At 50.0% G+C, this 12,429-nt stretch overlaps 1 protein-coding gene across 1 annotated transcript in view; it reads left to right on the top strand.

Moving 5' to 3' along the window:
- The window catches only part of ZC3H3 (zinc finger CCCH-type containing 3), a 282,895-nt gene extending 273,612 nt beyond the window's left edge, over positions 1–9,283 (top strand). The window contains exon 12 of the mRNA XM_081012543.1: positions 8,384–9,283. Within this exon, the coding sequence (XP_080868669.1) occupies positions 8,384–8,415 (32 nt within the window). The 3' untranslated portion in view covers positions 8,416–9,283. The remainder of the gene's footprint in view (positions 1–8,383) is intronic.
- Positions 9,284–12,429: the final 3,146 nt, after the last annotated feature.

The following is a 12,429-nucleotide window of genomic DNA, read 5'->3' as shown; positions in this document are numbered from 1 at the left end:
CCCTTTTCTGAACCTTTTCCAACTCTGCAGTATCCTTTTTGAGGCAAGGTGACCAGAACGTTTAAAGGCCTCTGCTTAAAGGGTCCTTCTGCCTTTCTGCAGGAAGGGAGGTCCAGAACGGTGGGCCCACCACCAAGAAGACTCTGCTGTCCCTGTGCTTGCCAACCTAATTGGCCATCCTTGCGGGACTCTGCTCGATCTTAATTAGGGCTGCCATATTTCAAAAAGTGAAAAATCTGGACACAAAAGTTGTTGGTTTTTTTAGTTGTTGAGATTTTTTTGCATATCTTTAATGCAGATTCCGTGAAATTCACTAAAATCAACACTTCCAATTTCTACCTAGACACTGCTTCCAACTACAGTCATACCTCAGGTTACAGCCGCTTCAGGTTGCGGTTTTTTCGGGTTACGGACCACTGAAACCCGGAACGGGTTACTTCTGGATTTTGGCGGCCGCGCATGCACAGAAGCGCCAAATCGCAACCCGTGCGTGCGCAGACATGCCGCTGCAGGTTGAGAACATGCATCCCACACAGATCACGTTCACAATCCGAGCGTCCACTGTACAGAATTCCAGCTATGTCCAGGAAATTCCAGGCGTATGGGAACACCTAAAATAGCTACGCCAGACTCTCTAGGCCAGGGGAAGCCTTAAGGACTGCTTCTCCCCATATGAACCTACCCGGACTCTGTGGTCATCATCCCAGGCCCTTCTTCATATGCCTCCTCCTCGAGAGGTCCGGAGGGTGGCAACACGAGAACGGGGCCTTCTCTGCAGTGGCTCCCCATCTGTGGAATGCTCTCCCCAGGGAAGCTCACCTGCCGCCTTCATTATACCAGACCCTCCAAGTGCCCCTATTTTCCAGGGACAGTCCTGGATTTACAGAAGCTGCCCTGGTTTCTGATTTGATCTTGTTCCATTTTTCATTCAGATGTCCCTATTTTCATCTGAGAAATGATGGAGAGTATGGAGTTGTCCAACCCCAGAGCCATCTGAAAGCAGCCCTGTATAGGGAAGGTTTTTAATGTTTTATTATGTTCTTATATATGTTGGAAGCCGCTCAGAGTGGCTGGGGCAGCCCAGTCAGATGGGCAGGATATGAATAGTAAAATTATTGTTATGGAATAGGATGTCCCTGTTTTCACTGGAGAAATGTTGGAGGGTATGTCATAGGCACCAGGCAGAAACGTTCCTCTTTGACCACCAGGCCTTTGGCTGAGTAACATCCTATCTTTTTTTCATACAAACCCAGTTTTGTTGACTTTTACACCACTGTTTCACACTGCGTCTTTAAATGTGGCACTTAGAGGACATTTTATCAGAGTCTCCATTCCTTTTACGGTCTCAAGATGCAAGTCCAGAGCTGGGGTTATTGTGCTTTGCCGCTGACGGCAGGAATGGCCTGGGTTTTCTGTTTCCTTAAGTTCTTATTAGGGACCTCAGAAATTTAACGGATCCTCGCTCTCTCTCCTGTACCAAGTTGTGCCTGCGAGCGTGCAAGAGTGCGTGTACTTGTGCGCGCGCACATGCAAGTGTGACAAGGGTTGGGGAAAGCAGCCGTGATCCAAAGGGGGGTGGGGGTGGGTCAAGAGGGCAGAAGCGGAACCCAATTAATCTAAATCTGGTTAAAATTCCGGGCGTCCACCCTTCTCGTCTCGCGCACGCGTTGCTTCCTTTTAGTACGTTTTTTAAAATTCTCCCCTCTCTGTTTGCAATTTATAATTAAGTTCAGCCAGAACACAGATGAGAGTTTTTAGCTGTTTAATGTTCCATCAGGGCCTCTCGTCGTTCGGCCCGGGGGGGGGGAGACTCTGGGGTGGGGAAGTGACAGACGATTTTACAGTGTGCCTGTAAGAATTTCATAGCGCCTCGTAAATAAATAAATAAATAAATAAATAACATCACACGCTCTCCCCCCCCCCCCAACTCCACGCCTGGATTTACGAGGAGCGCTGTCCTTCAGGGGATGGAAGAAACAATGCGATTAAACAGCCCTCTGCCACCAGCCCCCCCCCGGGGGGGAAGTGGGGCTGACATGAATGGCAACTAACTCCCTCTTCGCTCGCATCCCATGGCGCCACCCTCCCTCCCTCACTCTGGAGCTTGTCTTCTTTTATCCGCATCGTCTTCGAGCATAAACGAAAAGCTGCCAATATTACGGCTCAGGAAATATCGCCGGTCTCGTCTCGCAGCTGTAAATCTCCCCCTCTTCTTTTTTTTATTATTTATCTAAGGGTCCTCCCTGATGAAGGGGCAGTTGCGGGAGCGACCATGTTGCATATTTATCGTGTTGTGGAAGTCTGATCTGTAATGTTAGCCTCTGGAGGTACACCGTTAATAGAGGTGGTCCAAAACGGAGAGCGCATCTCCGCGTGCTACTTCTGGGGCAACCTCCATCCTTTCCCCTTTCTGGCCAGTCCCTGCCTGCTCCCTGCACCCCTTTCTCTTCTCCCTGCTGACAACTTACTCTTCTCCCCAGCAAGCAAAGCTCGGGCGAGTGTCACGGATGCAGTTTTCCCCCTCTGTCAACACTGCTTCTTAACTTCTTTTCTCCTCTGGCACTGGAAACACGAACTTTGCAGCCCGTAGGATCCTCTGCATTCTCAGATTCACGATATTGAAAGCAAAGTCATGTCTTGACACCCTGATACCATCATGAGCTGCTTCTGCTGCTTTGACGATCCCTCATAGCCGAGTAAGATTGTCTTCCATGAACACGGTCTTAACAGTGAGTCCGTAAGTGACTGTGGAGGCCAATTCTGGATCTGCATGTCCTTCCACAGTGGGGACATAGGTTTCTGGGTGGGAGTTGATCACGGTGAGGGCATAGCTGCCAACGTTTCCCTTTTTTTAAGGGAAATTCCCTTATTCCGAATAGGATTCCTCACAAGAAAAGGGAAAAGTTGACAGCTATGGGTGAGGGTTTGCCAAGCGTGCCTTCCTCTTAGCACATTTCTCCCCTGCATCCTGAGTTCGAGTGTCTTCAAAGCCCACGACACCTTCGGTCAAGGCTGTTCTCCAACTGGAGCGCTCGCAGGCCAGTGTTTCCCAGTTGCCTGTGTTTATACTACATATTCTTAGATCTGCCTGCTGGATCAGGGCCATTGGGCCATCTAGTCCAGCATCCTGTTCTCACACTAGCCAACCGGAAGCCTGCAAGCCCTCTCCCCTCCTGCAGTTTCCAGCAAATTATATTCAGAACCATTGCTACCTCTGACCGCAGAGGCAGAGCACATCCATCGTGGCTGATAGCCATCAATCCTCCATAAATTTGTCTAAACCCCTTTCATAGCTATCCAAGTTGTTGGCCATCGCTGCCTCCTGTGGGAGGGAGTTCCAAAGATTAACTATGCACTACACAAATAAGTCCTTTTTTCATCTGTCCTGAATCTTCCAACATGCAGCTTCATTGGATGTCCACGAGTCCTAATGTTATGAGAGAGGGAGCAAAAGTTTTCTCTCCCCTCTTCCTCCATGCTATGCATCATTTTATAACCAAGTTTCTCAGACTTAGCTCCCGGCTGTTGCTGGACTACAACTCCCATCATCCCTGACCACTCGTCCTGTCTAGCTAGGGGTGATGGGAGTGGTAGTCCGACAACAGCTGGAGACCCAAGATCATAGCTGTCAACTTACAGATTTGAAAATAAGGGACCGGCAGCCTCGAAAATAAGGGATCGGCAGCCAAAATAAGGGATTTCCGGGCACAGGTATGTTCAACCTCTGAGCCCCTCCGAGCCAAAGGCAGAAAGCCCAGCCAGCAGCCAAAGCAAGCCTCAAGCGGTGGTTCCCACAGCGCAGCAACCCGGCAAAGGGGATGCAGCAAGGGAAACCACCGTCACCTCTCCGCTGGGAAGCGCTGAGCAAAGGTGAGTCCCCAGGCAACGCGGCCGATGTGATCAGCACAAGGCATGCAAGCTCCACCCCCCCAGTCATTCTTAGACTCCTTATTGGGTGAGCAACGCAGCCAAGCAACACAGTTGGAGCCTCCCTCCTCCCTGGCCAGCAGGGAGGGAGGGAGAGGAGCTGCTTCCTTTGAAGCCCGGGAAATTTAAGGGACATCATCAATAAGGGACAGCAGCGGGACACAGCGCTGGGATAAGGGACTTTCCCGCCAAATAAGGGATGGTTGACAGCTATGCCCAAGATTGAGAAACACCATACCATGACACCTTGTCGTTGCCTTTTCTCCGAAGTAAAGATCATCCTGAATGCACGGTAGAAAGGATGGCTGGAGGGGGCCCAGTGCAACAGTAACCCTGAGATGCCCAGCCTTTGATTAAAGCCCTTGAAGACCATCTAGAAGAGGCCTCCTCAACCTTGGCCTTCCAGATGTTTTGAGACTACAATTCCCAGCATCCCTGACCACTGTGGTCCTGCTAGCTAGGGATCATGGGAGTTGTAGGCAAAAAACATCTGGAGGGCTGAGGAAGCCCGATCTAGAAGGATCCCTGCTCTCCTCTTGACCTTGACGGATCTGCCGCCTCCTTGGTGCCTCTCATGCCCTCACACGGCTGGGCACCCAGAGGTCTGCTCCCCTGCTGCTGACTCCTTTTCCACGGCATTAGCCGGCGTCGCAGGTGACTAATGGCCAAGTCGGGGGCGACTGCCAGGCCTCCCTCTGATGTATGGTTGTTATATTAAGGGTGGAAAGGTGCTAAATGAGCCCTCTTTATTTTACATAAATTAGCTCAAAAAGCCATGCATCAATGCCACCTCCACTTACAGCCCTGCCCAAAGTTTGTCTAACCAAGTTTTAAAAGGCGGGGAGGAGACTTGGCCACGTTCCTCATGCATCTTCGGTGGCGCTGCTGCAGGAGGGACCCACGGTTTCCCAACGGGGGTAGCCCAGCGGGGTCCACGTGAAGAATCTCCGGCACGAAAGGCCTTTCCCAATATAAAGCCTAGATCCTTCTTGGAACCAGGCCCTCAAAAGGAGCATCATTCCAGCAGGGGCCGTGACACCCGGGTTAAGTTCGGTGCTGGGGGGGGCGGCGCTGGAGATGGGTGTCCCTTGTTCTTTTCCAGGCAGCGGAGGCGGGGGGCGGTTTGGAAACCTGAAGCCTTGCGACTTGGCAGGCAACGTAACGTAAAACCCGTCCCGGCTTCTCAGGCCTTAAGAGACATCCACCAGTCCCTGATCTGAGCCGCTACAGGGGGCTAATCTGGGCACTCGCCCCCTCCTCAGATCGAGCCCCTTCCTCATTTATGATTTGCACACCCTCTGGGCATCCCAGCTTCTGGTGCCTGTCAAAGAGAGAGAGAGAGAGATCACGTGAAACAGTGATCTGAAGGAAGGTTGCAGCGTTTGTGCCTTTTGTGTTTAGAGAAAAGGCAACATGATAGAAGTTTGCAAAACCGGACAGAGAAAGATTTTTCTTCCTCTCTCATAATACTAGAACTCATGGACGTGGAAGGAAGCTGGATGTTGGAAAGTTCAGGACAGACGAAATAAAGTCCTTTTTCACGCAGCACATCGTGCTGGAACTCCCTGCCACAGGAAGCAGGGATGGCCACCAATCTAGATGGACAAATTTATGGAGAAGAGGGCTTTCAATGGTTATTAGCCAGGATGGCTGTGCTCTGGCTCCACAGCTGGAGGCAAAAACACTTCTGAATACCATTTGCTGGAAACCAGGGGAGGAAAGAGTTGCTTTCGTGCTGGGGAAACTCAGCCAGATGGGCGGGGTATAAATAATATATTATTATTATTATTATTATTATTATTATTATTATTATTATTATTTGCACCCCTAACAATTTTGCACCTGGGGCAACTACCCCTGGACCCCTCCCTCCCCCATGCCACTCGATTCTGTCTCTAAACCAGGAATGGGGACCTGTGGGTCTCCGGGTGTCACTAGACTACATCTCCATAATGCCTGGCGGTTGGCCATGCTGGCTAGGGGCTGATGTCCAACGGGATATGCACAGCCACGGCTGCCCCCTGCTCTAAATGCACCTTCAGAAGCAAGTGAGAACCACAGAATATTGTTTCTAACCCTCTTAGTCACTTGCTCTGGACAACTGACGTCTGAAAGGATAGGCATGTGGCTTTTTAGTTCAGTATATCTGAAGGAGCGTCTCCACCCCCATCGTTCAGCCCGGATGCTGATGTCCAGCTCTGAGGGCCTTCTGGCGGTTCCCTCCCTGCGAGAAGCCAAGTTACAGGGAACCAGGCAGAGGGCCTTCTTGGTGGTGGCACCTGCCCTGTGGAACACCCTCCCACCAAATCTCAAAGAGTTTTCTCAACATATCTGGTAACCGAGAAATTAAAGTTTTTTAAAAAGGTTTTGAATAAATTCTGAAGGTTTTCCCCTGTCCCCATCAGTTCATCAAATGCACAAAGCACATTTTGAAATTCTAGGTGTGAGAAGTTTTGCCCGGAGTCAGCATTTTCAGCGGGATTCTTAAATGTATTGTTTACTTCTGTTCCTACATTCTTATCCTGCTGTTTCTCAAGGAACTCAGGGCAATGTGTTTCCCTCCATTCCCATTTTATCCTCCCAGGAGCCCTGTGAGGTAGGTCAGGCAGAGGGAGAAAGAGAAAGAGGCTGCAGGCTGCTGAATGGGTTTCACAACTAAGCCGGGATTCGAACCCAAGTCTGGCCCTCTGCCCACAAAGTCGCTTCCCTGAGCAGCCCCTCCGTCAGCCTGAAAGTTTCCTCGCCCCTCCTGGCTTGTTAAGAACCCCCATCCTCTTCCCCGGGACGCTGCTTCTTCCAGTTCTAGCGTTTTGCATTTTGTCATCCTGAGCAGCTTGACCTTGTCAGCAAAACTGAGGCCTTTGCGCATCCATCCTGCTAATTCACCCTGCCGTTTAATGTGTGTGGAGCCAGGAGCGTTGGAGTCTTTGAAAGTGAATCGCTCCTTCTCTGCAGGGCTTAAGGTGCCCTGATTTCCGGTGACAAGAATCGCAGAATTGCAGAGTTGGGACCCCAAGGGTCATCTAGTCCAACCCCCTTGCAGTGCAGGAACCTTTTGCCCAACATGGGACGCGAACCCACGACCCTGAGAGTAAGAGTCTGAGCTCTCCTGCCAGTGTAAATGACGTTGAACTGGATGGAGTTCCCCGCATGGAGTTCCCCGTTCACTATAGCTCTGGGGAAGGGTAGTGGCAATGACAGTGGGCACCAGGTTTCCTTCCTGAGTTAAAAAAATAAGCCCCCTTTTATTAGAACCTAAGACCTGTGGGTTAAACCACAGAGCCTAGGACTTGCCGATCAGAAGGTCGGTGGTTCAAATCCCCATAACGGGGTGAGCTCCCGTTGCTCGGTCCCTGCTCCTGCCAACCTAGCAGTTCAAAAGCACCTCAAAGTGCAAGTAGATAAATAGGTACTGCAGCAGCAGGAAAGTAAACAGCGTTTCCGTGCGCTGCTCTGGTTCACCAGAAGCGGCTTAGTCATGCTGGCCACATGACCCAGAAGCTGGACGCAAGCGAGATGAGCGCCACAACCCCAGAGTCGGCCACGACTGGACCTAATGGTCAGGGGTCCCATTACCTTTACCTTTAAGACCCTTCCTCTCCTTTTCTCCCAAACACTGCACCCTTTCCTCCTAGGGCAGTTGACCCATCCTTCCTGATCCCTCTGGTTGCCCTTCTCCCAACCTTTTCCAGTGGTACAATGTCCTTTTTTGAGGTTAGGCAGCCAGAACGATGCCTGGGATAACCTCGCTTTCCCAAGAGCTTTGCAGCGCACCTGCCTCACTGTGAACTAGCAGCCCAGTGGGCTTGGCAGTTGTGGCAAAGGGTGTGTGTGTGTGTGTGTGTGTGTGTGTGTGTGTGTGTCAGGATTTGACAAATGAGAACTGGGCTTGTACGGAATGGATGGCAAACAGGCAAGGCGCAACATCAGGGCAGTCATTGCTCTCAGGTCAGGAAGCATTTTCAGGATGAGAAAGATCAAGCGATCCGATCTATTTCCCAAATGCCAAGAGGGGTGTGTGTCCTTCTCGCTTTTGGTTTATTTCTGAAAATATTTCCCTGCCACTGTTTCATAAATATATATATATCCAAGGGGTTTGCAGCACTAAAAACTTTAAAACATACAATAAAACAATTAAAAAGTTTAAAAACCAATATCACTTACTCATTGTGGAAGGATTGCATGCATAGGCCTGGAGGAATCAAAAGGTTTTCAGTTTAAAAGTTGGCACAGAGGGTGCCTGCTGAATCTCCAGTGGCAGAGAGTTCCACAGGACAGGGCCAATGACATTGAAGGCTCAGTTTCTCATTGTTGTCAAACGAGACTCCCCAACTCAAAAAAATGGCCAGCGATGCTCCTGCGGATGATATCAACGATTGACGCCGGGTTGTAAGAGTTCAGGCCTCTTTTCCTTTTGATAACAAACAACTCTCTCTTTTCTTTGTTTTTCTCCCAGGGAAGCCTTTGCAGATCAAGCCCAGGTTGTGAGGACGGCAACACCTTCGAGCAGAGCCCTGCGCAGCGGATAATGCCTCGGCCACACACGCCTCAGGGATTCGAAGCCACCCTGGCGACTAACTCAGGAAGACACAGCACCGAGACAGACAGGCAAAGGCTCGGCTGGATTTGTCCAGAGGGACTGCCCGCTTGTTTTATGTGAGAAGTGGGGTTTGCGAGATGAAGGCTACCCCAGTCTCCCACACAGCCCAGGAGCGCAGCTTTGTGGTTTTATTTTTTTTCCAATAAAGGAGCTTTTCCCTTTCAGACTTTCACCAGCTCCTAATTCATTCAGCTCCTCTGGCCTGCACTGCAGGGGGAGCATCATCCACAAACCTCTGCCTGGGTCCCAGGCTCAGCGTGGCTGTGCTGGCTTCACCTGGAAGCAGGGAGAGAGAGAGATCTGCACCCCAGTCCCTATGAAACTTTGCCACCTCAAGCTTGGACCACGTGGCCAGTTGGTTTTCCCAGGGGTGCCAAAATGCAGAGCTAAGGGAGATGGTTGCTGATAGATGGCTCTGGTGTTTCAAAGCCAATTTGGGGGTTGTTGGTTGAGGGGCTTAAATCTCATGCCTGACTTTGTCCCGAGAGAGGTGAAGTTCCTGCAGACTTTGGAGACAGGAGTGCAGAGGACAGTTTCTCTTTCTTTCCTGAGCAGAATTTTCTTTGAGGGGAAAGAACGCAGATTCTTTGCAAAGTCATTTCTTTGATAGACAAGCCCAGATTTGGGTCTCAAAGCGATTTGTAAAACCAGCTTGCCTGGGTGCTTTTATTATGCAAAAAACAACAACCACACAAGCAAAACATTTATATTTGTAGAGGCATGTTGTGAAGTTCTATACAGGTCTTTGTTGTGAAAGGAGAGTCTTGTGTTTTCTCTGGGCATGGGGGGAAATCACAGGGTTTTTGGGGTCCTTTCTCCAGACCAATATACTCAACCGATTTCCCTTTTTGGGTGGAAATTCTGGGGAAAGATCTCATGCAGAAAGAGAGCCGTTGCAGTGCATAAACAGATTCCTCCCTTCCTCTCCCAGCCCAGCTTTGTATGTGTGACCTAGTTGGACGGAGGATCGGTGCCCTACTCCCTTTTCAAATGAATCTTAAAGCCATTCGAGTGAAGTGATACCAAGCCAGTCTTTGCCTGAAACATACAGTGGGGTCGAAGGTTCCACAATGACCCTTCTTCTCCCTGGAACTAATCTGGGTGCTGTGGCTGATGAGATCCGGGGCAATGGCTCATTGCCCATTTTTGTGGGGGGGCCCCTCCAATATTTTGAGCACCCTCTAGGCTGAACTGCATCCTGCTTCTTTCTGCTCTTCTGTAATCTGTCTGCTCCTCCATCAGGTAGTGTGAAAGGCAATAAGCCTGTCTTGCTTCCCTTGGGAAGGGATTTTTCTTGGCAAGGAATCTCCCTGGCTGCCACCACAACCTGGGATGCATCCCAGGGAAGGCCAAACACCTTTTACTCATGGTGAGCACAGGAGACTCGCCTCATGGCCTGGGCAGACCATGCTTGATCCTGCAACAGACGCTGCCTATCAAATGGACCATGATGGGCTAACCTTTGGCTGGGACAAGTGTACGTGTGTGTGTGTGTGTGTGTGTGTGTGAGAGAGAGAGAGAGAGAGAGAGAGAGAGAGAGAGAGAGAGAGAGAGAGAGAGAAGCCTGGTCCACAAGGATTCCCAGTCTCCGGATCTTGAAATAACAAGAGTTCGCATCTGATAGGGAGCACTTTGAGGACCTCTTAGTCTGAAAAAGTGACGTGGGTTTGCTGTATCCATCAGTGGTTTGGAGTTGGTCGCAGTCGCAGCAGAGGTCTTCTGGATTCTGTCAGTGTCATAGCGCAGGTTGCCAGCTCCCAGGGCCAAGTGGATGCGGAGTGGGAGGGAAACAGACAGAGTACGCACACACATTCAGCTGCCTAACAGTGTCCATGTCACCCAGGAGATCGCAGCCACAGAGATAAGAAAAGAAGTCCTTTTGTTGCGTCTAGATAGGTCACTTCCTGGTTCACATGGAGAAGCTGTTTTCAACAGAGCCCAGCAATGAAAACACACAGCTGTATTGAGGCAGCACCGGGTGTTGAAATTTTGCACCCGAGGCAACTGCCCCTGCGCCCCTGCTCCCTCGCTCTGTGCCACTCGATTCTGTCTCTAAACCAGGAATGGGGACCTGTGGGTCTCCTGGTGTCACTGGACTACATCTCCCATAATGCCCGGTGGATGGCCATGCTGGCTGGGGGCTGATGGGAGCTGGAGGCCAATGGTATCTGGAAAGCCACGGCTGCCCCCTCCCTGCTCCAAACACACCTTCAGAAGCAAATGAGAACCACAGAACTCAGAAATGATGCCATTTCTGAACCCTTTTAGTCACTTGCTACTAAAATACGTTTAGTCACTTGTGTTCAATTTATCAAAGAGAGATAGATCATGTGAAACATTGACCTGAAGGAAGATTGCACCGTTTGTGACTTTTTAGTTTAGAGGAAAGGTCGAACAACATGATAGAGGTTTATAAAATTATACACGACACGGAGAAAGGGGACAGAGAAACGTTTTTCTTCCTCTCTCATAATACTATAGCTCATAGACGTGCAAGGAAGCTGAAGGTTGGAAAGTTCAGGACAGATGAAAGAAAGTCTTTCTTCATGCAGCACATTGTTCACCTGTGGAACTCACTCCCACAAGAGGCAGTGATGGTCATCAACCTCGAAGGGGAAATTCGTGGAGAAGAGGGCTATCTATGGTCACTAGCCAGGATGGTTGTTCTCTGGCTCCACAGCTGGAGGCAGGAATGCTTCTGGATACCAGTTGCTGGAACCCACCAGAGGGGAGAGTTGCTTTTGTGCTTATTTCCTTCTTGCGGTTCTTCCACACCCTGGAGGCTGGACTAGATGGGCCATGGGCTTGATCCAACAGGGCTGCTCTTAGATGTTGATGATGATGATGATGATGATGATGATAATAATAATAATAATAGTAAATTTTTATTTATACCCTGCCCTTCCTGGTTCAGGAAACCGGGCTCAGGGCAGCTAACAACAAATTTAAAACACTTAATTGATGCTACAAAAAACCCCAGCATAAAATACAGTATAAAGCGTGAATAACAATAAATTCAGAATTCAAAAATCAATTTAGGGACAAAATCTATCCAATAAACATTAGATGATCACCAGGGCTAGCTGGCTAAATTAGTCCTATTTGGGCCAGCGAGGAGATCAGGGGAGAATTAGCTGTGGGATCCCAGAGCGGGTAATCTTCATAAAAAGGGGAGGGGGAGGGAAGAAGGGGAACAAAAGATCAGGCCAAGTTCAAATTGAAAGCCAGGTGGAATGTCTTACAGGCCCTGTGGAAGGAAGTTAAATCCTGCAGGGCCCTGGTCTCCTGGGACAGAGCATTCCACCAGGTCGTAGCCATCACTGAGAAGGCCCTGGCCCTGGTGGAGGATAATCTGACTTCCTTAGGGCCCGGGACGTCTAAACTATGGTTATTCATGGACCTTAAGGTCCTCTGCAGGGCAGACCAGGAGAGGCGGTCCTGTAATGTTCATTATATCAGAGAGAGAGAGAGAGAGAGAGAGATTGTGCGCTAAACACACACTTGGCAACAAGTGAGAACCACAGAACTTCCAGAGGTTGGATGGTCAGGAATTCTTTAGCTGTGATCCCTTCCAACTTCATTCTTTGATTCTGTGAACCTGCTCTGTATCTATAAAAAGCCATGCCTGGACCCATCCCAAGGGCCTCCTCTCTCTATGGGACACGTTCGCCACCCCTTCCTTTAACTGGCACCCTTGCGGCAAGCGTCGAAACGCCCTCCCATCCCCAGCTGGTGAAGCAGCCTGGCTAATCTCTGCTGAGCAGCAAGTTAATAGATGGATAGGGAGGAGAGCTGCAATCTGCCTCTCTTGGCACTTCCTGGCCCAACTTTCTCCAGGTGGTGATGGGAGCAGCAGCAGCGAGGGGGCCATTAACCATCACCCCCTTTGATTGGGCCGCTTT

Source organism: Podarcis pityusensis (genome assembly GCF_964106645.2).
Source record: "Podarcis pityusensis genome assembly, chromosome: 7".
NCBI classification, from domain to species: Eukaryota; Metazoa; Chordata; class Lepidosauria; order Squamata; family Lacertidae; genus Podarcis; species Podarcis pityusensis.
The sequence above is the reverse complement of the archived record's forward strand: the minus strand, read 5'-3'. Positions and strand labels throughout refer to the sequence as shown.